This window comes from Penicillium coprophilum, assembly GCF_028826855.1.
Source record: "Penicillium coprophilum strain IBT 35676 chromosome Unknown utg000004l_segment0_segment0, whole genome shotgun sequence".
Lineage (NCBI taxonomy): Eukaryota > Fungi > Ascomycota > Eurotiomycetes > Eurotiales > Aspergillaceae > Penicillium > Penicillium coprophilum.
Genome location: NW_026622723.1, coordinates 4,358,141 through 4,382,003, shown reverse-complemented (window position 1 = coordinate 4,382,003; position 23,863 = coordinate 4,358,141). Strand labels below are relative to the sequence as shown.

At 44.6% G+C, this 23,863-nt stretch overlaps 6 protein-coding genes across 6 annotated transcripts; 2 read left to right on the top strand and 4 right to left on the bottom strand.

The window, feature by feature from the left end:
• Positions 1 to 269: 269 nt before the first annotated feature.
• On the top strand, positions 270 to 2,153 carry gmdA (putative general amidase GmdA; the record flags this gene model as incomplete). Its single annotated transcript, XM_056677238.1, has 4 exons — positions 270 to 545; positions 620 to 1,501; positions 1,560 to 1,968; positions 2,020 to 2,153. 4 exons carry the CDS (start codon positions 270 to 272, stop codon positions 2,151 to 2,153), a joined length of 1,701 nt encoding a protein of 566 aa, XP_056532238.1.
• Positions 2,154 to 2,424: 271 nt separating this feature from the next.
• N7500_006093 (uncharacterized protein) lies at positions 2,425 to 4,186 on the bottom strand (the record flags this gene model as incomplete). The annotated part of the gene is made up of 3 exons (XM_056677237.1): positions 2,425 to 2,966; positions 3,038 to 3,564; positions 3,618 to 4,186. The coding sequence occupies 3 exons, from the start codon at positions 4,184 to 4,186 to the stop codon at positions 2,425 to 2,427; spliced, it is 1,638 nt and encodes a 545-aa protein (XP_056532237.1).
• Positions 4,187 to 4,760: 574 nt separating this feature from the next.
• On the bottom strand, positions 4,761 to 10,012 carry N7500_006092 (putative ABC transporter; the record flags this gene model as incomplete). The annotated part of the gene is made up of 14 exons (XM_056677236.1): positions 4,761 to 4,895; positions 4,961 to 5,005; positions 5,100 to 5,553; positions 5,608 to 5,897; positions 5,954 to 6,205; positions 6,257 to 6,818; positions 6,869 to 6,946; positions 6,999 to 7,767; positions 7,815 to 7,939; positions 7,989 to 8,087; positions 8,141 to 8,263; positions 8,318 to 9,221; positions 9,268 to 9,439; positions 9,491 to 10,012. 14 exons carry the CDS (start codon positions 10,010 to 10,012, stop codon positions 4,761 to 4,763), a joined length of 4,530 nt encoding a protein of 1,509 aa, XP_056532236.1.
• A 1,333-nt stretch (positions 10,013 to 11,345) lies between these two features.
• On the top strand, positions 11,346 to 12,050 carry N7500_006091 (uncharacterized protein; the record flags this gene model as incomplete). The annotated part of the gene is made up of 1 exon (XM_056677235.1): positions 11,346 to 12,050. One exon carries the CDS (start codon positions 11,346 to 11,348, stop codon positions 12,048 to 12,050), a length of 705 nt encoding a protein of 234 aa, XP_056532235.1.
• A 6,651-nt stretch (positions 12,051 to 18,701) lies between these two features.
• Positions 18,702 to 20,995, bottom strand: N7500_006090 (type 1 glutamine amidotransferase domain-containing protein; the record flags this gene model as incomplete). The annotated part of the gene is made up of 2 exons (XM_056677234.1): positions 18,702 to 18,881; positions 20,258 to 20,995. The coding sequence occupies 2 exons, from the start codon at positions 20,993 to 20,995 to the stop codon at positions 18,702 to 18,704; spliced, it is 918 nt and encodes a 305-aa protein (XP_056532234.1).
• Positions 20,996 to 21,844: 849 nt separating this feature from the next.
• N7500_006089 (uncharacterized protein) lies at positions 21,845 to 23,572 on the bottom strand (the record flags this gene model as incomplete). Its single annotated transcript, XM_056677233.1, has 3 exons — positions 21,845 to 23,339; positions 23,464 to 23,497; positions 23,551 to 23,572. The coding sequence occupies 3 exons, from the start codon at positions 23,570 to 23,572 to the stop codon at positions 21,845 to 21,847; spliced, it is 1,551 nt and encodes a 516-aa protein (XP_056532233.1).
• Positions 23,573 to 23,863: the final 291 nt, after the last annotated feature.

The following is a 23,863-nucleotide window of genomic DNA, read 5'->3' as shown; positions in this document are numbered from 1 at the left end:
CTATTGACAAGTCGCTCTGTCTTTTCATTGGATAACAATGCGGATTCCATTTCCGCGAAGTCCATCCCGGTGGAGAGATCTATCATCCCTTAGACGAATCAATCTTCTATAGAACGAATAATATGGCGATGTGTCTGAAGTCCTCCGGATGAAGTGCCGAAGACGCGTCAACATGCCGAGTGTCTCACCGATAACCCCGCACTGGTGGATAAGTATTTTGTTTGCGAAAACTCAGGCGATCTCGGGAATTGATCCAACTACAATCCACAATGGCTGGCACATCCTGGGAACTGAAAGGCGAAGTCAAACGCCTGGCAATTCTAAATGCCATCCCCGAGAAATGGCGGCTGAAATCTCCTGTACCCCCAGCTACAGAAGTGCGTGATGTCACCGGGCATTATATACAACAGTATCTCACCAAGCGTGAAATTGAAATCACGGAGACAGATGCTGTGGACATTGTGAATCAGACATCCACAGGACGCTGGTCAGCCGTAGAAGTGACAGAAGCCTTCTGTCACCGAGCCGCACTGGCTCACCAACTCGTACGTTTATATAACAATGAACAAAAATACAACATGAAATCCTAGATAAAAGCTTATCATGACTCAAACTCTAGGTCGGCTGTCTCCATGAAGTATTTTTCGAAGCAGCAATTGAAGATGCCAAAAACCAGGACGAATACTTCGCAAAACACAAAACCCCAATTGGACCCCTGCACGGCCTACCAGTGAGTCTCAAAGATCAGTTTCACGTGAAAGGCGTCGAAACCACAATGGGCTATGTAGGCTGGATAAATACCTTCCAAGGCCAACCAAACGACCCGCGCAGCGGCACAGAAGAAAGCGAACTCGTCCGCGAACTACGCAATCTCGGGGCAGTCCTCTACTGCAAGACCAGCGTACCAGCCACTTTAATGTCCGGGGAAACCATCAACAACATCATCGGCTACACCTGGAACCCCAAGAACCGGCTGCTATCCTGCGGTGGCAGTTCCGGCGGCGAGGGCGCCTTGATGGCGCTCCGCGGATCGCCCGCTGGTTTTGGCACTGATATCGGAGGCAGTGTGCGCGTCCCTGCTGGGTTTAATTTCCTCTATGGGCTTCGTCCTTCGGCGGGCAGGATTCCTTATCAGGGTGCTGCGAACTCGATAGATGGCCAGGGCTCCATCTTATCTGTCATCGGGCCGATTGCGCCAACTGCGAGATCTTTGACGCTCTTATTCAAGGCTGTTCTTAGTCAAAAGCCCTGGCTGTACGATCCTCTTGCGTTAGAGCTGCCGTGGCGAGATGAGATTGTTCAGGAGACCAGGGCATTGATTGAGCAGGCTCGGGGTGGGGCATCAACGCTTGCATTCGGGATTATGAAATACGATGGCGTGGCACCTGTTCATCCGCCTATTGCGCGGGGGCTCAGGATTGTCGAGAAAACGCTCCGGCGGTTGGGTCATCGAGTCATCGAATGGAAACCTCCTGCCCACGCTATTGCCGTTGAACTGGTTGTATGTTACCTTGTCTTTGCGCCTACGTGGGATTATGCACAATACTAACTTGTAGCAGGGTAAAGTGTTCGACATGGACGGCGGCGCAGACATGAAGTATCATTTCAGTCTATCTGGAGAATCTCCAGCTCCGCAAGTAATCAGTGCCGACCATGGTACTGAAATGACAGCATCTGAGATTGCCGCGCTCAATGTTGCAAAGCGTCAGTATCAGAAACAATACATGGACTACTGGCATAGCACAGCGGAGGTGACAGGCACAGGGCGTCCTGTTGATGGGCTCTTTTGTCCATTGGCGCCTCATGCTGCCGTCATTCCCAGCGAATACAATTATGTAGGATATACTGGATTTGTGAATCTGCTTGACTACACTAGTCTTGCGGTTCCAGTGACATTTGCAAACAAGGAGGTCGATACGAAATCGGCTGATGGGTCTATCGATGACTCTGAGAACATTCAGTGGGACTGTGAGTTTCCCTGTGCCTTCCTCTCACAACTCCATACTGATCGCCGTGTAGATGATGCCGATACCTACGATGGAGCTCCGGTGGGGGTGCAATTTGTAGGCAGGAGGCTGCAGGAAGAGAAAATGTTGACTCTAGCTGAGTATCTGGGCGAAGAGATTGCTCTAGATGCGAAGGAGAGAGACTAGTTCCAAGTACACCAAACTGTATCTAGTACGTATTTTTTTCCTCTGGTCAGTATGAGGTCACTGTAACAGAGCACATGGGCATGAACTACGATTAGGATAAAACATTGGAATTTCGTCTGATCCTGAAATTCTCTAGTACGAATAGATCCAGGGAAAGACGAAGAAGACGGAGTGGATCAAACCACCTATTGCCTAAAATCAATGCAAAATATTAATAATAGCCCCCAAGCGCCTTGTTCAATGCTTTTTTACAAAATATATATTCCAAATATCAATTCCTGGAAGACGGAGGCGTCTGTCCCGATGGTGCAGCAAGATTGGATAAATGGGGTGTGGAAGATCCCCAGGGTTTACCAGCTGCAGCAGGAGCATGAGAAGACTCGGACGAGGGACCAGACGGGTCTTCTGAGCCATTCATGAGGCGCTGCCGCTTGGCTGGAGGCAGCGCACCCGCCTGGGCCAGACCACTGGGAAAGGAGCTGGGCGGGCTGCGAGAATCTGCATAGGAATGGGGTGAAGCGTAGTGGTTAGATGAAGCAGGGGTGGAAACAGCTGCGGCTTCTGGACTCAAAGCCGTAGCAGACTGCAAGGGACGCAGGCGGTTCGGATGAGAGGTGGTGTCTTCGCCTGGGCGTGGAGGCCGGACATCAGGGCTTTGCTGGGACTGACTTTGTTCTGGATCCCCCAGCTGAGGGGGGTTTCCGTAGCCAACTCCAATCCGGCCCATGCCTTTATCGTGCATAACAACACGTTTCCATTTGGCGACCACGCTGTCATAGTCCCATCGTGTAGAGTCCGCGCTGATGTGACTGTCTTGTGCGTCCAGTTCCCGCGTTACCTCCCGTGGTAGGGGGAGGGTATCGGGGGAAACAGTGCGAACTCACGGGGCCACTGGCAGGATCCCAGGCGCTCAACCTGTGCGCGTAGCTGATTTGCTTCCTGTTGCACTCGAACGAGTTGCTCGTCCGAAGACTTCCGCCTCTCTACCTCCCGCGCAAATGCGCGTGTGATCTCCAATTGCCATGCCTCGCGACGGGTCTCGTGAGGCAGAGAATTCCAATGATTGAACGCCAGTTCTAAATGTCGGAAACTGATATCTTCGTGTTGCTGTGCGCTCCGATATATCATGTTCGGATCCACCCCGCTATTTCCATGCCTCGTGTGAGCCGCGCCAGTAGAGTCTGCTGCGAGTTGGTCGGTCTGCCATTGTGCGACTTTGGAGCGAAGGGCTTGGCGGATTATATCAAGGTGTTCGACGCCGGGAGGCTGGAGGGGAAACGAGGTAGAGGAGGGAAACGGATGTGTCGCAAACAGGCTTGGTGGAGGAGGGAGCAGCTGCAGACACATGGAGGGGAAAGTCTGAGCTTGCATGTCGAAGTCGAAAGGAGACAGCCGAGGTCGGGTACGAGAGCTAATGCTTTGTGAGCATCGTGGTTAGATATAACGATGAATGAGCTAACATACCTCGCAGCTTTGATATTATCAAGCACCTCGCGTAGTGCTAGCTCTAGCGCCCGCATCGTATCCGGATTGCTGGAAGTAGCACCTCGACTCGCATAGTCCGGCAGTTGCAATGACCCTGTCCGAGACTGCGATGGCGCAATGCGTGGCCCATCCGGTACGCGACTGGGATTGGGGATATCATTGATCACTCCAGTCGCGTGCCAGGTGGGTGTGTTAAACATCATGCGCACCGGAGCCTCGCGCGACTTCGACCCCGGGTCTGCAGCTGTGAACGGCTCTGATGCACCCTTTTTCTGGCCTCGTTCAGGACTGCCCTCGTTCTTCCCTGTGGATGTTCGGGCTTGGCGCCGGGTGATTCCACTGCGAATTCGTCTGATCTCTTCAACATCGTGGATTCCGTCGGGTTTCTTCTTGAAGAGGAATTGGTCGAGGTGTCGACCTAGTGAGGAGGAGGTAAACGCCTGTTGGCAGTACTGGCATTTGCGATCCTTTGCAGCAAGGCTGGCCTTCGACTCGTCACCGGCAGTCGAGCCTTCGGGGGTTTCTCTGGGTTCTGTCTCTTCCTTCATAATTGGTGAATTAGAAGAAGGATTTGGATCGAAATAATCAAGTACAATTAAAAAGTCATGGCATAGGCCGGAAGCAACAAGTTGGTATAGGCAAAATTCAACGCGCCAGGTGAGAAGGAGGACAGAAAAATGCCAAGCTTTTGGGCGCGGAGCTGCGCGATGAGCAATTTTGTTGGCCAAGGCACATGGAGATTGATTTCAGCAATCATATGTCGGACTTATTGATCTCTAATGAATTTCATACGTGTAACTATTGGAATGCTACCTATGCTAGTAGGAGGTAGTCTCTGCGCAATGTAACTAAGGCCTCCAACCAATGGACTAAGCAGAATCGATGTGACTGCGTACATAGACTATGTACTTCGGCAAATCAAAAGCAAGGAAAAGGTCTATTTGTCCGGAGAAGACAGGAATGATTTTGTATGTATTATGAGTATAGAGCCGCAACATCCTCTACCTGATCAAGACTCGGAGATTACGTGGAGTCAATCACATACACGGAGAGGGAGTATACACAGGAAGGCTGGAGAGACCTGCACACTTGCACTGCATGGCAAACACAGTGTAACCACGCTCAAGAACGGTCCTTGCCCGTTCTCGTCTTACGTGCACTGAGCCAGCGTTTCATGTTGCGAACGCCGTGCAAATATAACCACGAGAAGGCGAAAACAAGAGCAAAGTTGAAGATGATATATCCCCAGAGGATTCCCTAACAGTTGTCAGATTTACCTGAGCTCCAAGGCGGGCCAAAGGGGCACAAGACACGATACTCACATAATCTCTCCACTTGTGCGAGTAGAAAACATTGATGCTCTTAGACTAGAGAGTGTAGCGAAGTCCTAAAGTCAGCCATACTTCAAGTCTACTAATCGAGGTATTCAAGAAAAGCCACTCATGATAGTACAAAACTTACATATTGACCACCGTCCGAGTATTGACAGTATGCGCACATTCCATTCGCAGCGTCTCGAACATATCCACCGGCTTTCGCGACATAAGACCCAGCATATTGTTGGCAGGTCATGCCAGGCGGAGGACTAAAGTGCGATTCTTCACGCTCAATGCAGCGTACAGGAACGTCGTGGGTGATGGTTCCAACCAGTGCCTCAAGCAGATACTGGAAAGGCGTAAGCCAGTACATCCACGACTGCCAAAAATGCGGCATCGCGGCGTAAGGGACGACAACACCGCAGAATGAAGCAATAAAGGTGAAGAAAGTCGGCACAAGCAAGCTGGCAAATAGCTCATTGGGTGCAAGGGCAGCGATGAATTGACCAAGTCCAACATAGTATACTTCAAATAGCATCAGGCACATCCAAACGTAGCCGGAGATGAACGAGCTGCGCGGAAACCAAGTTCCCCAGTACCTTTTGTAACTTCGTCAGAGGCAAAGAATACATTTAAACTCAAGAGAAGCTTACCAGCAGTTAAAGTAGATTGACCCCGCAACGATTGAGTAGGGTAGTTCTGGGATAATTGTGCTCGTCACAAAGGCAGCCCAAGAGTAAATCTTGGAGTTAGCTTCGCGAGATTCATAGAGGCCCCGGAAATGAAGATACCGCGGTTGGAGTTGCTGAATCAGTGGTGGAGCTATCGTCAATGTCATAAAAACAGAGAAGAGTCGTGACTGCATGTCGATGTTGCCATGTCCAAGATGCCAGAATGTGAAAGTGTTGAAAAGGCCGGTGAATATATGAAGCATGAATTTACCCTAAATCATGGTCAGTCCAGTCATTCAAGCTCAGTATTTGCAAGGGAGCGCCTTACAATAATGTAGTCTGGCACCCTCCAGTAGGCCACAAATGCGCGCTTGGTGACTGCCACTATTTGTGCAGAAAGAGGCATTGCATATTCACGGTCGTCTTTGACATTGTCGTCGGTTTGAGCATTGCGACGAGAGGCTATGAGATCCTCTAGATCGGCAGAAAGCTGCTTGGATTCTGGCGAGTTGGCCCACACGTCACCCCAGTCTTGCCCCTTGTAATCCGGGTTTCCGGCTCCAATGACCTCCAACATATACTAGAAAAAAATATGAGCAGGGAACATGAGCTCATGCTTTGAGACACGCACCTCAGCCGGATTTTCATTTGGTGAGCACTTCCTCCCGCCATTTTGCTCAAAGTATTCAATAAGCGTCTTGGAGTCGTTCCCAAGCGGCCCATTATAAACAACGCTCCCGCCGCTTTTCAACAACAAAAGCTCATCAAAATTCTCGAACAACACTGCAGAAGGTTGATGGATTGTACATAGTACAGCCTGACCGGCATCTGCAAGTCGGCGAAGGAAGCGTACAATGTTGAATGCTGCCAGAGAATCGAGACCAGATGTCGGCTCGTCAAGAAAAAGTAACAGTTCCGGCTTACTTGCCAATTCAACTGCAATGGTAAGCAATTTGCGCTGTTCCTGGTTGAGACCTGAGCCCGCGGATCCAACAGTCGCGCCAGCGATGGACCGCATTTCTAACAAGTCAATGATCGTCTCACAATAATCATACTTTTCTTGTAATGGGATTTCTTTTGGTTGCCGTAACAGAGCAGAGAACCGAAGAGACTCGCGTACAGTAGCAGTGGGTTCATGGATGTCCATCTGTTCAGCAAATCCAGTCGCTCTCTGGAAACTCTTTGGGAGAGGACTGAAAATGTTAGACTGCATAATTGACCACATACGTCAAGGGACCCCTACCTGCCATCAACTAAGAAGTTGCCCGTCACCACGCCGAAGTTGATTCGCTGTGCTAGCGCGTTGAGCAAAGTGGTTTTCCTGTCCAGACATTAGCATCGAGAACAGTCTCAACATTGTCTTTTTATCTTACCCTGCGCCAGAAGCACCCATCAATGCAGTGAGCCGACCAGGTTTAACATATCCTTGAACATTTTGCAATAGTTGTCTCTGTCCACCCTTGTACGGAATGGTGTAGTTGACATCTTGCCATGTAAAAATTGCTGTGTTTTTAGCAACATTCTGAGTTTTGTCGGTGGATTCAGTCGAGTGGCTGTCGCTTTTGTTGGAAGCCGTGCCATCTTTCTCCGCAGATTCCTCATCTTGTGGGGGTGCGGATCTTTTGATGGCATCCTGAACTCCTTTGGGAGCTTCACTTCTTTTGAACACGGTCACCGAGCTGCCCCCCTTATTAGGTCTCTGCAATTCCATTCCTATCATTGTCAAACAGACAAAAAATATCAGCCATCCGATGATAATACCGATATTTCGCCAAAGGTGAGCTCTCGTGTAGGTGTATGCTGTTTTGATATACTTAGAACCATCAACCACCAACTGGTCAGGCTCACTGCCTTGAATTGCACAGGTTTGGTGGCCAGGAACTGCATTTGGCCCATCGGGCACAATCCAGGGTGGTTCGCATTTTATCTGTAGATTGTAGAACTCATTGGCCATCAGCGCCTCAAATGCGTATTGTACAGGATTGATCCAAATGAGCCACTTTAACCACGGGTGCATTTTCCATGGAGGAATTAGGTAGCCTGTATTATGTTGGCCATTCTGTTCGAGTTTAGGATTCATTAAACTGAGCTCACCTGTATACACAACCAATGCCTGGATAGCGACACCAGTGAGACGTGTGGCTATATAGTGTTATTGACTTCTCGATAGCGGGAAGCGTTTCACTTACCAACATCCAACGAGGCACATAGAGCCCCAAGGGCTCGAAAGAACGAGTACATGGTCATTGTGAGAACGAAAATGATAAGTAGATTGATGAAGAACTGTGAAGCTGTTCGTGCAAGATTTGCCATGCTACGTAACTCATCAGTTTGATTCATTCAAAGCACCCGACAGGACTCACAAGTATACTACGATATCAAATATAACGACTTGTATGAACACAAGAGGCACATCAACAACAACCTGGGCAAGTGCATATGCCGAAGGGCGATAGAAAGAGCTAGAGAATGTTAATCCTGACTTTTTTTCTCTCTTTTTATTTGCGGTCCTCACAAGCTTTTATGTTTCAGCAAGATTGGTCGACTCTCAAATGCTGCGGTCAGCTCTGCCATAGCAAGTAATGCATTGAAAAGCAGTATGAAGAACATCACACCTCCCCTCGTGAATACACCATTGCTTGAGAAGGTGAGCTATACGGGTCTCGTCATTTTGGGAGAGTAGATTGCTTACCTTGTATCTGGGAGATTGTAAAACAAGCTACCTACAATGAGGGCTTGGAAAGTTATTACACTCCACTTTCCAATCAATGACTTTCTGTCACCAACCATAACCAAAAGTTGACGGTGCGTGAGAATCATAACCTGTTTGTAGAACGAGACTGTGAAGTTTTTCCGCTTGGTGCTACTTCTTGCAGCCTCCCTCTCCTGCCTTTCGGCTGCGATATCGCCCTCCAGGCTTTCAATGTCTGCTAAGTTGCGTTTGTAGGTATCACTTTTTCGATATGCAGCTTGAAATTCAGTTGCATTCCGAGGGATTCGGTGATCCCAGCCGTCCTTGACACGTCTTGCATGAGGGTCACCGACAGAAGTCAAAAAGTCGGGAGTTGTCCATCGTGGGGGACATTGAAAGCCCAGCCGCTCGAAATACACCTTTGCATCCTGACTAGGTCCAAAAAAACAGCATTTTCCATCATCAATCAAAATCACCTTATCAAAAAGATCAAAAAGATTCTCTGAGGCCTGATAGAGAGCTACCACTGTTGAAACGTTGGCAGTGTTTGTTAAACTTCGCAAACTTTGAACATACTCCAGTGCCGTACTAGCGTCCAAGCCCCTGGTGGAGTTGTCCCAGCACTGTGTGCTAGCCTTCGTGACCATGGCTTCAGCAATCGAGGTTCGTTTCTTCTCGCCCCCGGAAACTCCTCGAATGAGTTCGTTCCCAACTTTGGTTCCCAAAGCATGTTCAATCCAGAACAACTTTGCTATGGCCGTCAAAAAGGTCTGCTGATATTCTTTCCTGCTTTCTCCTGGGATGCGTGAGGCTTTGTTGGGAGTTCGGGTCTTCAGGGCAAAGAGGAGTGTATCACGCACAGACAAAGTTGCATAGTGGAGATCATCCTCGGGGTTGTACAAGACTGATACTTTTAGCTTGAAATTACCACCGCATGAACAAGTACACACCTTCAGACCTGAAGTGCTTTTTCATAGTTTCTGAGTCAGTGCCATCATACCGTACATCGCCTTCGATGCTTTCGTAGCCCGCTCGTTGATTGCCGAGTACTTTCAAGAAAGTGGAACACCCAGACCCAGGGCGTCCCAGAACAAGAAGCATCTCCCCTGGGCGCACACATCCCTTGATGAAAAGTTAGTCAAGACGAGGTTTTGCGGTGGGGAATTTACTTACTGTAAAATCATCCAAGATGGTCCGTATTGGTGGTTTTCCACTCCCAGCACCTTTCTTGCCCCGAGTGAAGAGTTGCTTAATGAGCCGTGGCAACCCGAGAAAGAAATCCCCATTTGTAGGTTGGATAGCGGCGCCAATGCCAACGCCCTTTACGGTGAGATGCTTCCACACAACTCCCACATGTCGTGTTTTTTCTTCTTCGGAATTTGCCTTACGCTCAGCACCGAACATCCGTGAGACCAGCTTTTCTATCTGGGCCCATTCCTCTCCTTTGGTATCATGACCGGAGGCATAGCTGCGACGACGCGATATAGTATGCGCGACACTATCCTCGTCTAGGTTTGACCCTGTAGAATCTGCCTGCGAGTCTGATGGTGTGGTACGGATTGGCGCGAACTCTTCGGGTGGAGACGAATCGACTGACGAAGTTGAGCTCTTAGAGGAAGAAATGGAAGGGCGAGGAAGATGTTCTTGATTTGCAGCTGACGTCGACTCGCTTTCCGCAGAATCACCGTTTGCCATCGTCCTGATTCTTGGGTTGAGTTGGAAGCTTTCAGAATGCAGACGCTCAACCTAAATATCTCCAGGACTGTGACACGCGATTATGAGACAAGGTGATACGGGATGACCATGGATGCATATGCAGCTGAGCGCGACACGGTTACCGACAGGGAATACAACCAAAATTACATGTGGATATGAATCAGTAGGGAATGGAAATGAAAGCAGAACTCAAGAATGTAGCGATTACGTCAGGCATCAATGCAGAAACAAGATCTCAAGGCCCGGAAATGAGCCGAGAAGATTATTTTGACCTCATTTTTTCTTGTTTTGTTAGTTGCAGCTGCAGGCAAGGAGGTGTACCCCTGTCTACACCATCTCTGTTATGCCGTGCGATCTTTATCATTGTGGACCTATTCGAAGCAATGACGCTTCATGTTATACCAAAACGTAAACTAATGTAGGGATGTCTTTTGTATCTGAGAAAATCCCAGTCATTCAATACACGCGATGCATATAGATAATTCCGCATTTGAACTTCTCAATCCCGGATTAGGAAGTCATCAAATCCACTGCGTGATTTTCGCATAATCTATAAGGACTGTAAATACTATGACGCCTATTTCGGGTTCCTGATTCAGGGCATGATGTTCGATTGGGCCGTGCTGTCAGCATTACCCCCTGGGCTACCTGTATAGGAAAATATAAACATCCACGGAACTGATTCCCGTTGACATTCACGAACTTATTTACTACGGCACGACAAAAGTCTAGTTATTTCAGTTTACCAAAAAGAGACGGGGAGAGTAATTTTATTATCATGATCTCGTCATTCCGCGAAATGGTAGTTAATACTGTATCAAACAGATTTTGACCACGATTCTTAGTCCAAGGCTAGAGTAACTATTTGTTCGTGAATTACTCGTGGAATGTTTCGGTAGTTATCTTACAGGCTTGGGATAGCAAAATATCTGGTCGGCTCTTGCTACTTATCTGGAGAGCTTATGGAGATTCACTGAACAGTAAGAAAGTATGAACGGATTATCATTCCCTGATCAGCAATGGGATAGCACGCCATGATTACAACATACTACTCTCAGACTCAGCAGTGATAAAGCTCGAGACTCCAGTCTAAGATTTTAGCAGATGTACTTCTTGGCCTACAGAACCCTTAAACTCACTGTGCAGTACACTTCTTGCGGCCCTGATAGCAATGAAGCCCCATCGCGCTCACAGATTCCTCCGGAAGGTATTGGAATTCTTCCATTTATCTTCCCCCTCCCCCAAACGTGCAGTCAAATCTCGCAGCAAGTAGGTCTCCAACTTTCTGTTGTCTTCATCATGGAAAATTGACATGTACTTCAGTGCTAAGCTGTGGTGTGCTGCTACGACCACATCTCCTCTCCACGGCATTTGCGCTGTCAGAGGATGCAATCAGGCTGAAGTAAATGATCAAGTTGATGATCCTCCTCAGTATACAACCTTTGGGGGTGCGGCTCTTGAAAAGCCGGTCTCAACGCGCAGCCAACTGGAGAGTCGCATCGTGAAACTCTGGAAGAAAGTCTGGTTGGGCCTTTATCAGATTGATGACAACGAGGATCGATATCATGTCGAGCGGCTCGAGGCCCTTTCGCTTGGAGCCGGCCTGGCTCGCACCTATCGAGTAGGTGAACTTCAAGTTCTCCGGCGTCATTTTCTTCGAAGCGAGACCAACAATGGTGTTGCTTCACTGAAGCTTTTCCAGGGGCTGTCTCTTTCGACCCTCTTATCTGTGATTCATATTTTGGAAGCTTATGAAAATGAAATCGAAAACATGAGGTTGCTCTATTCCATCTTGCGAAGTGGTCAGCTTGCACTGCACCAGACTGCAGACCTGGCTCAAACTGCTGTTGTCAGAACTGAGTATATGGCAATTGCGGAGCCGATGGAGAAGCGCATCAGACAATACGATATCCGAATGAATGTTGTGAATGCGGAAATCTGTGACGAGGCAATGGGTTTCTATCAGCGACAAAAGGGGGAATATGTTTACCACAAGGCATTTCCAAATGCGTGGTAGAGAACTTTCTGGATTCGTCTGTGCCCTCTTTCACTATGACTCGTATTGAGGTTTGAGTACAATATGTATGGTATGGATCAAATATCAGGCTATTCTTTTATCTAGGTAATAATTATATTCATCAGATTGAACAATCGCGAAGTTTTACAAAGCAAAGATCCATGATAATAACAAAATTTACCCGTGCCTGTACGAGATATGATGAGAAATGGTTTCTGCGTTTTCACAAGTGCTCAGAAAGCTTGATGCTAATATTAGAGATTGTAGAGCTCCTTGTTCTGAATTCGGAGAGGCCTTCTTTCTAGTCCTCACCAGTGTCTTTCGCTGTCAATAAGATTTAGGAGTTCAACTGCCACTGTCATCCAAGGTCCACTACCTCTTAAGTGTACGAGGTTCATTATAAACATAGCATTAGCACTATTGTCCGAATCTATCGCCGTTTTTGACGTAATATTCAACTGAGCGGTCCTGGACTGGAAATAAATTCTCTTCGGAGGCGAACTCGAATCACCCAGCCATCTTTTTATCTTTGCTCCTGACATCTTTTTGCACCTGGTCATATCCGTCAATTTTTTTTCAGGTCTGAATGAGTTGTATGAAAGCTAGACCGAATCAGAAACCATGTTTGAACTAATGCAACAAGACCTGGAACATGTAGAGGGCATCTAATACATACCTCAACAAGCCTTGAGCCCATTCAAATCTCGAATTGCCACTTCCACTATCAGGGTGCGAGAAAGGAAAGTGAGAATACTGGTTTTACAAGAAGCAGTATATGCTCTGGAAAACTGTATTGAAATGCGTGGAGAAGGGAGAAAGCTATCTACGTATGAAGACTATGATATACTGGGAGCAACCAGAGGTCACATGATCTCTGACACCCCCCACGACTAGCGAATCCTAGTCTGCACCCCCCATACTAGCCTAAAAGATCCCTTTCCTCAGTGTAAAAAACCAGATATTTTTCGAGTATTTGTCTTCAAGATGATCCACTCATGGACAGAGTAAGTATAGGAGATGATCCAAATTGTCCGAAGCCTGGACAAATCATGATCCTTTCTATTAATCCATGTAAATTGTAGGCTGCTTCCGATAGGTATATAGTCCTATTTATGAAATCCACCTTTTAAACAGGAGACGTGGTAATAGCTTTGTGAGGCTATTAGTAGCTATACTTACCGTGGGAATCTTAATAAATTTAATAGATCCAGTAGCCACTTCTTAACGAAGTCGATAAAATCGAACCGCGATATACTTAGTATTAGCATGAAATTCCGGGTTAGATACTAGGGCAATTGCTCTATTATTGTCTACAAAGATAGGGATAGGTTTATAGAGAAACCTAGGGATCCCTAATTCGATAAGTAACTATGTTAACTATAAAGCTTCTTATATAGCAAGAGCTTCAGTAATATATTCGCTTTCTGTAGTTGACAAAGTAACGTAGGGTTGCTTTTTAGAGGTCTAGGAAATAACACTACCCCCTAGTTTAAATAGGAATCCGGAGGTTAATATACCTTTTTCACTATATAGACCAGCCTAGTCGGTATCACAGAAGCCGATTAGAGAGGTAGACTTAGTCGAATCAATCGATTCTACCGATGAATTTGCTATTAAGGGAAAAGAGATAACTAGATCTCTTGATCTAGTAAGGTATCGAAATACCCTTTTTAAAGCGCGAAAATACTACTCACTAGGATTCTTGGCGTGTTTAGTAAGCTTAATAGTGGTAAAAGAGATATCGGGTCTTGTTAACACCATTAGCTATACTAATATACCGATTTTTGTCTAATATTCCTTGATTTCTAGCTTTGTAGCTAGGCTATTAGATTCTAATCGTGGAGTAAGCACGTCCTTTTCATCTATAGGAGTTACAATAGCTTTACAATTTTCGAGGCCGAAGTGCGTAAGGATTTTGTCGATATAATCCTTCTAAGAGAGATAAATTGAACCATCTTAATCCTTATAGATATCAATAGTAAGATATCTTTGAAGTGGACCCTTATCAGAAATATCGAAATGCTTAGAGATAGCGGTTTTAAAATAACCAATTACTATCTCTAAGGGAGATAATAGAAGTAAATCGTCGATATAGATCAATATATAGATAGGGATTTAATTAATCTCTTTCTTAAAGATCGAGTGATCTAACTATATCTTCGAGAATCTAATTAATAAGAGGATATTATAAAGAAGCTTATACTATTCCCTAGGACTCTACTTTAGACTATAAATTGTCTTCTTAAGGAGACCTATATAGTCCGGATACTACTTATATTGAATCTTAGGAAGCTTAATATAAATTGGTTCCTTTAGTTCTGTATAAAGAAAGGTAGTAATAATATTAATATAATAAAGGTACTAGCCTTTAGACGCTACAATAGCGGTAAAGATCTTAAAAGATATAGGCTTAGTAATAATAGTATATACCTCGTGAAAATCCAGGTCTTTGACTTGGCGAAAGCCTTAGGTAACAAGCCGAGCTTTGTAGGTGCTGTTATACTTAATCTTGAATACCTAGCGAAGGGTAAGAGGGGCCCTTTTACCCCTATTATTTAGGCGAGGAATTCGTCTCTAGGTACTATTTATTAGGTAGCGATTTAATTCCTTATATACTACGAGAAGCCATTTATCTTTTTTAAGATAGGATATAGCTTGTTTCTAGCTATTAGGTTCGAAACTAGGGTCTATTAGCTTAAGATCTAAAGTAGTAAATAATTCTTTAGATATAGTAGCCGTAAAGAGAGTGAGTAATATATTAGGATGATCAGTAAATAGCTTTATTAAATTAGTATCAAAGAATGATTTTAAAGCCACTATATTAAGGAATACTTAACTAGGTTTTCGAATCTAAGTTAAACGCCTTAGTGCTTATAGAGCTTCTAGTTTAGAAGTAGGCGTGAAGTCTTTATCTTAATAGGTATTAGGAACTATATCTATATCTTAATAATTTAATTAAGGCGAGGAATCCATAGAGTGATCTATACTAATAGTCCCCTAGGAAGGAGACTATGGTTCCACAAGAACCCCTAATCCACCTACGTTAAAGTGGATACCTTTATCCTCCCGTTATACCTCTATATTCCTACTAAAGCTACCCTCTATTTCTTCGTATCGATCCTATTCAGGATTATCCTCGAATAACACGGGGTTTATCGGTAGGAGATTATTTCGTGGAGTATTATCTTTATTAGCTAAGTCTTCGACTATAGGTAAGGGAGGAGAGGAAGGACGATTCGATTCGGTTCCGAAATAATCACTAAAAGTGTTCTAATCTAAGAAATCAACTAGAATATATCGTTTATAGTTAGGGGGTTTATACTCTTAATCAGGATTTATACTATCGATATTCAAATCATAGGTAGGGTCAGGTAATTATTTAGCGGGAGTCTCGTTAAAAATCATATTACGAGACCGCTTAATCTTCTTCGTGCGTATATTATAGAGAATATAATTATCACCCTTATTATAAGCGATTAATTTAGCTTCTTCTATATGAGAATCTAGCTTTATAGACCGCTTTTCTTTAGGGATCAAGAACCAGTATTAGTAGCCAAGGGCATAAAGGTTTAAAAGGTTAGGTTTCTTCCTAAAGAGTGCTTTATACAGAGATATTCTAATCCGTAAGGAATAGAGACAATTTATTATATAATTAACGCCTCTAAGAAGATATCCCTAGAGATATTTAGGTAGTTAATACTTAGTTATAACAGCAATAAGGGGTTCGATAAGAAGTCGATTTTTGATCTTAGTAACCCTATTTAATTACTTAGTGTATAGAGGTATAGGATCCTAAATAATACCCTTTATAGAAAGGTAAGATACTAGTACCTTATACTCTATAGTATTGTCTCTGTGTACTCGCTTAACTAAATATCTAAACTATATATTTAGATAGGCTTCGAGCTAAATAAATCTCTCTATAACTTCTACTCTTAATTTAAGGAGAAATACCTATATAAACTATATAGCGTTATCTATAAAGGTAATAAAATATCGTTCACCACCGTATAAAGTAATTAAGATAGGGCCCTAAATATCAAGATAAATCAGCTCTCTAGGTTTAGATCTAATCTATTTCTACTTCCTAAAGGGTAAGGTATATCCTTTTCCTTTAATATAGGGAGCGTAAGGGTATATAACGCCGATACCTTTCTTAAGTTTAATACCGTTAGTATAAATCTCTATCTTTCGTACTTAATCTTCACTGGTATAGTAGGTATAGCGATATACTAGATTAATAGAAATAGGGGCTATTTTATCTAGGGCGAACACTGAATTTAAGGATCCGGAGAGTAAATTAACCGAGATCATATAATTAAGCTTATTAATTCCTAGGTAATTTAGCCAGTAGTGTTTACCTTCGTAGGTGGTATAACCGACTATTGTTATTGCTAAACCAAGAGATTTATTTTGATAAAGGAAAGTTATTATCCTATTCTTTACCTAGGTGCCTATATTAGCTTTATCGAGAGCTAATATAGAGATAAGACTAGATCTTAATCGAGGTACTAGCCATACTTTTTATAAGGTAAGTAAAGCGAGATATTCGGAATAATTATGATTCTATAATTAAAGAATAACGTCACTATATCCTTCTATATAAAAAATATCCCTAGTAGCCGTAGAAACTAGTAGAATATATTCTCTAAAGTTAATAAATATAGATCTATAGGGAGTTATATAAGTACTTATTCCTAAATCGATTATCTATCGTGAAGTATTATTGCTATCGTCCGTAAGATATCCTTCTTTTAAAATATAATAGTAGTCCTTTCTCTTATTAAATAAACTTTGATCTTTCTTAATATAATGACCTAAATATAAAGTATTTGTGAAGAGGCTATTGTACTTAAGCAATGGATCTCCGGTAGGCGGTCCTTATTAAGGTACTGGGTTAGAGAAAGGATTATAGATAGTATTAGCTCGAGGCTATTACTACTACTACTAATTAGTGACAATATTACCGGTAGTATCTATATAGCCTATGATTTAACTAGGTATAGGAACAGAAACTTACTAGGGCTACTAAGGTTGAACCTAAAGCTTAGTAGTATTTACTTAGACAGTGGCTTTAAGGGGACACTTATTCGTATAATAATTACCCTATATACTATGAATATAACAAAAAATATCTATATAAGCTGTGGATTTACCTTTTGAGGTCTTATCCTTAGCTTTTTTGGCTAAGTTTTCGGCCTCCTTATTATCCTTTTTCTTATCCTTTTTTGTGTTATTAGTCGAAGAAGAAGTAGGCGTATATAATATAGTCGTATTAGCCGAAGCTATAGTGCTAGAGATTGATTTATTAGTGGTTTCTAACTCAGTGAATTGGATATAAACCCGTTCTATAAAGTTCTTATCTTTCTCGTTGATAATAAGGTTCTAAATAAAAGAGGCATAGCGTGGATTCTCTATAAGGGCTTGTTTAAATTAACAAAGTTTAATCAGTGCTAGGATCTTCTAAGAAGAACCAGCTATCTGGTTAAAATCACGAAGTGTATCCTAGAATCGACGAACAAAATCGTAGGCGGAACCCCCTTTGTATCGTAAATCATAGAATTTGGTGTATCGAGTATAATATTCTTGGTACAAAGTCGTATAGTAGTTGTTTCTCAATTTAATAAAGGTAGTATAAGCGTTAAAGATATCAGTAATCAACGAGGTAGGCCCGATGTCGAGGGTCTTGCGAAGCTGAGTTAGGACTTTATTATTGTATAGATCCTACTTCGAGATACTATCTTGATAGATCTCTATAAGACGCTTGTTGTCTTCGACGACCTCCCTTCCACGAGCACGAATCGTAGTAGTGTCAATATCTATAACGCCTTCTTCGATAAGAAGTTTATGAATATAATCGTTTCCGGTATCTTTGTATAGTGGAGGTATAGGGTAAGGAACCCTATAAAGAGCTATACCGACGTAGTACCGGTTGTTACTACCGATGGCAGTCATGAAAGCAGACTCCTAATCTCGCTAGTTGGATGGTCCTTTGAGCTTTGGATAGCTGCTAGCGAGGTCGGTATCCTTAATACCTTGTTTATAGTATTGTATATCGAGGTCCTTATACCTCTTAGGGCCGGGATGAGATATGGTTGTGGGTAGAGCACCGGCGGGGTGCGACGAATGGGAGGTTCGACGAATGGGAGGTTCGACGAATAGGAGGTTCGACGAATGGGAGGTTCGACGAATGGGAGGTTCGACGAATGGGAGGTTCGACGAATGGGAGGTTCGACGAATGGGAGGATGAATTGAAATCCGGCTTTTTGACTGGCCAGTGACAGTAAGAAAAATGGGGTTTACCACTTGGTTTTGTGGGTCCCCGAGGGGTTGATGAGACTTGATTCGTCTAAATCAACAAGGGGTGCGACGTAAGCACCCAGTGGAGGACTCGAGGTCGTGGAATATGCTTGATTTGCAAGGATTCCACGGCGAGCAAGGTGCTCATAACCTGAGAATACTGGTTTTACAAGAAGCAGTATATGCTCTGGAAAACTGTATTGAAATGCGTGGAGAAGGGAGAAAGCTATCTACGTATGAAGACTATGATATGCTGGGAGCAACCAGAGGTCACATGATCTCTGACAGAAAGGTCTAAATCCAATATGCTTGTTGATTTACTTGTATTCAAAGATATAATGATCTCACAGCTCAAACCTGAGGTCGATCTAACCTAACAGTTCCCTTTACTTTGACACTGTCCGTCTCACCCTCGCCCTTTTTGCTCTTGCCAGGATCGTTCACAAATGGGTTCATAGTATCCCCATTGTCGAGGCCTTCCTGCTTGAGTGAGATGCTCCCAGGTCCATCAGGTGGGCCCATACCTCGAGGCTATGTAAAAGTTAGATTTATATTTTCTTGACTCCCTGGTTCAATGGCGATAATGCGAGCCAGGCTGCGAAGGGAGGATACAGGGAAGAACAAACCTCATCGCGATCGAAAGTTTCTGAGTTACCATTTTGTCCGATCGTTTCATTGCCCTCTGCTCCTTGAATGTACTCTTGATTTGCTCCGCGTGGCTCTCTAGCAGGGGTCATGGTGCTAGGCTTCTTTATGTCGCCTTTCTGCCACAGGTAAAATGTTATTGGTAGCCCTAGACCAATTGATACAAGTAACCTATCGAACAGAATTAAGTGTCAGTCAGAGGCGACCAGTGCAATATATATCAAGGAGACTAACCACCGGGAGCTTTTTGCCTGGCCACTCGGTCTTTCGGTGGCGAAGAACCTTTGGCTAGGAGTCGGTCGAGATGACCGCAGTCCAACAGATGGGTAAAAATGCTGTCTTACTGCTGTATGTGGAGAGTAATGGCGGATAAAGCTCATGCTTATGGGTTGATGAAACTAGAAGATAGTCAATAAGGCTATAAAACCAGATTGGGATTAAGACGGGAGAGATTTTGGATTAAGTGGACTAGAGGAGCATATCAAGTTCAAAGCTTTGGAGTGCTATCATTGTTACATCATTTCACTTCTCGGAGTTGTTCCCAAAAAAATCTTGGAAGTGAACCAAGCTTACTACGATGCTTAAACTAACCATTGAAACCCGATCATACGCCAGACCTTCATGACGTCTCCGGAGAAACAACGGATCTAAAGCGTTATAGCTAGCCACCTATTCAGATCCATGTTGTTTAATTCATAAGAGCTCCTCAATAAGTGCATCATTTGATCTTCTCTGCGAGTTAACATGATTAGTCTCTATATTGCTTTGCTGATAGTAAGTTCATACCGTGAGGGTCTATGGAGGGTTTTCTATTATAGCAAGTAAGCCATGAAAGTAAATTTCAGATGGCATACTCTTTGCGATTTGGATTTACTGCCTTCTAGAAGGAACTCGAAAAAGCACAGTGCAAGGGATTGGGTGAAATTATAGAGATGTGTTTGCGGTATGCACCACTAGCTCGTCAGTATGACATCTGTTTATGGAAATCAATGATTTCTACAAGATGTCTATCATGAAATTACAACTCCAATAGTCTATATTTGAGATACGCTGGCCACTGCTCAAAGCATTTACCCACTAGACTGAAGGTCATAACAAAGTCAATCCATGGAATTGACATGGTTGTAGTGATATATACATGCAGGTAATCCACCTTTCAGATCACACACTCATTGACTCCTTTGAGGCAAAAAAGGGCATTGTACAGTTTCCCACAATATTCTTCAACATGAGAGAAAGACTTATACACTGATCATTCTCACAAACCGATCACCAAGAGCGTTCGCAGCCAAAGGATTACCAGCAGAGACCAGTTCCCGATGCAATGTGGTGCCACCAGTCTTTTCACGTACACCTTCAACCATTATTGCACCTTCGTCTCTCAACGCCGATTCAACTTTTTCGACCTCCCCACCCCACAATGTCTCCATCAACTTCTCTTCCGCATCGCTCCACGACGTAATTTTGTACCCATGATAGACAAACGACCCATCTCCCGCTTTCTTCGTACTCAACAGAGCGTACGGCCCATGACAGATCACAGCCGTGGGTTTGTTCTCCTCGTGGAAATAACGGAGAATCCGTCCCAGTTCCGCATCTCCGCCTAGATCTTGAAGCGGTGCGTGTCCGCCCGGGATGAAGACTGCCGCGAAGGTAGTCAGCTCATCGTTGCTGATGGTGCCGAATGGCCTGGGGCTAGTGAATCCATTCTCGCGCTTCATGCGATCGATAAGATCATATTCGCGTTGACGTTCGTAGAAATTGCCGGCATTTGCGATGAGTGATTGGCTGCTCGGGTCTAGGGCAGGTTCGTGACCTTTTGGCGAGGCGAATGTCACCTCGTGGCCTGCACTGAGGATTTTGTTTAATGGCTTTGCCAGCTCTTGGAGGAAAACTCCTGAAGGCTGATCGACTATCTTGCCAGCATCGTGTCCGCTAGTTCTTTTCAGCGGGAAGGAGTGCGCGTCACTTAGGATAATGAGGACTTTCTTAGAGGGCATTATGACAGGTTTCAGGATGTATCAGAATTGGACTTTTCACAAATATTGAAATAAATTCTTACGATCTCCCCGGTCTTCTATATACCTCAAATACAGAAGTTGACCATAATGACATGGATATGACGTGTCAGATTCCTGTTACTTAGCCACCACCCATCAGGTTTTGTGGTTTCGTCAAGTTGACAAATTAAATAGTGATCCTCTTTGACTAATACCTAGAAACCAATGGCTGAGAATATCACGGGAATAGTCCTCCAAAATTGGACCGTATGTCTTTGCATGGAAGAAAGGTTGTGCGGCAGCAATCCAAGCGGAATTGAAGCGGCACCACCCTAGGGATGAGGATATCATCCGCGACTCATTTCCTGATCCTTTCAGTGTGTATTGAACAAGACCGAGACATCACCGGAAAGGAGGTTGACGGTGGCATCAACCTGCCCGGGTGGAGCTTGGCGATGGTTATATTGACCAGTTGGATGACAGCGCTGCGAGAGCGGCGTTGAAACTTATAATAACAGTGGCAGTCGGGCTCTCGAATGAGAAGCCAAAAGTACCATCGTCAGGATGGATGCTCACATAATTAGCTAGGCATACCAGGATTCTCACAATGTGGATCTAACATAGATCTGAATCATCTGATGGAGGACCTAGAAAAGCGAAATAGCTGGATTGACACCTATCTCAAGTTTTTCAACACAAGTCTACGATGTCAATTTAACGGGCACAATGGACTTGAAATGCCGGCTTCTGGGACGCGTCATACTTCTGATTATTCTTAATATTGACGAAAAGTACATCGTTCTTTCATGTCTTCTCTTCGCGAGGTTCATCTCGTCTCATAATTCATACTCAACCCTTCGCTCGATGTTTGTTGAACTGTCGACTAATTTCGAACATGCTTTCCGGCCACCAATCTTCACCAATCTTCCACAGGGACATATGTAATCGTGTATTTTGCCGAAAGGAGATAAGTCGTCCAAGTTCCCAAGCTCCAATGCCACCAATCCACCACACCTTATCTAGCAACATGACCAGAACAAGCCAATGGGAAAATATATCCACAGCCAACTGCTGTGCTAGACTCGGCTCCTGATTCATGGCCTTTAAGGGGGATGTTATTCCGTGGTCGTCTGGGCCTGGTGCACCGTTCTGCACGAGACCAATCGTGTCTTCAACCAAGTTCAAGTACTTTGTAGGAGCTTCGTGTACAAATGCCATAATAAATCTTCGCGGAAGCCTCGACGGTATCATCGAAGTTATTCTGGCGGTGTACCTCCGCATCCAGGGCGAAACTTTGGAGACTTGTCCCACTGGATTGACATCGACCTCGGAAGCGAAATGGGAGTTTCCTGGCGTATTTGATATGGGACTTTCATCAAGGAATGTCCTAGATACAATTTTCTTCAATAGTTTCAACGCAACGAAACATGCTTGAACATCGGAGTTGGTATGTGTAGCCGGTGTCTCCTCGTTTCCACACTCACCCGTCTCGCGTCTGACAATTTCTCTGGCCTTCTTCCCCAGCCTTTGTAGTGCGGATTCCACGGTATTGGCCAGAATAGGATACAGAACATGATCTTGAGGATCATTTTTCTGCCCAACGGGAGTGGACGCCTTGCATTCCGAATGCATCTGAAAACCATGACTTGCGACAGGATCAATGGGCGAAGCGGCCCGGGCAAGTTGAACTACATCCTCCGCCTTAAGCCTGTCATTGAGTAGACCGGTGTAGGCTACGCGAACAGCGCGGAAGAGACTGATCCATTGAAAACTTTTTGGCATAAACCGGGTCCGTTCAGGGTCGTCGGAAGATGATGTTTCTGCTAGCCAGATTCGGATACAGTGGCTGCCCGATCCATACATCCCCATCATAGCCGCATTTGCAAGAATATGATCGTATTGATCAGTCTCAAATAGAGTGGCTTGAATTTCCCGCAGTGATTCCATGTGATATTCATCGGCGAAAGACAGAAGTATTAGGACTTGTTCACGGTCTGCGCAGGATATTGACGAGCGGTTGATAATATCACAGCATTTACACACTGCCGAGAATGCCAGCACGGATTTCATAAGAACCTTGTTCTGGGAAGCTAGATTCGGAATTCCGATCTGCAAAGTGTATTGGTCCTCGTCGTCAACGCACTTGTCTTTGCTAGTGTGTTCGAGATAGTGATTGAATAGTGCAGACTCCGTAGGTGTAAGGACCCACGATCCTTGTGACTGCAAGGGCGAGCTGGGGTGTCTCTCATGTCTCGATAGATCGAGTGGTGATTGCACAACAGGAACCTCTGGTGATGACCTTGAACTTCCGACAGCCGCAGACGAGCAACGCGAACTTTCGGAACTGTTCACTCCGTAGTTTATGTGTGAGCTTTCATCTTCCAGAAAAGGTTCCGTTTCATCAAATTTAGCTTTCGGGGCTAGTTTGTTGGATTTTCTGGGATATTGGCAGATCAAATTCATCTTACTGCATCTTGAACATTTTGGCTCGAGCTCGTCGCACTGTATATATTAGCAAATGATCCTCATTTTTGTTGATGATCTGTTGTACATACTTTGATTCTGCGTGCTTTGCATTTCTGGCAACCATATCGCGACTTTCTATGTGGCCTGCGCGTCTTGATCTTCATCCAAGTACCGTCCTGGTCTAATCTATCCATGTGTGACAGCCCAAAGGTAAGTGAGAAAGACCAGAGTGATGAACATCGGAAGTTATAAGAATTAGTAAAGTGAGGCTCTGTTGCAGAATTGCAAATCCCATTGCCTAAGTGGCTTCTTAGTGCCTTGGAGATTGATAATTCCAAATACTTTGCCCAATGCCGACTTCACATTTGCTGTCTGACTCAGCTGGATTAGTCCCAGGGGCTG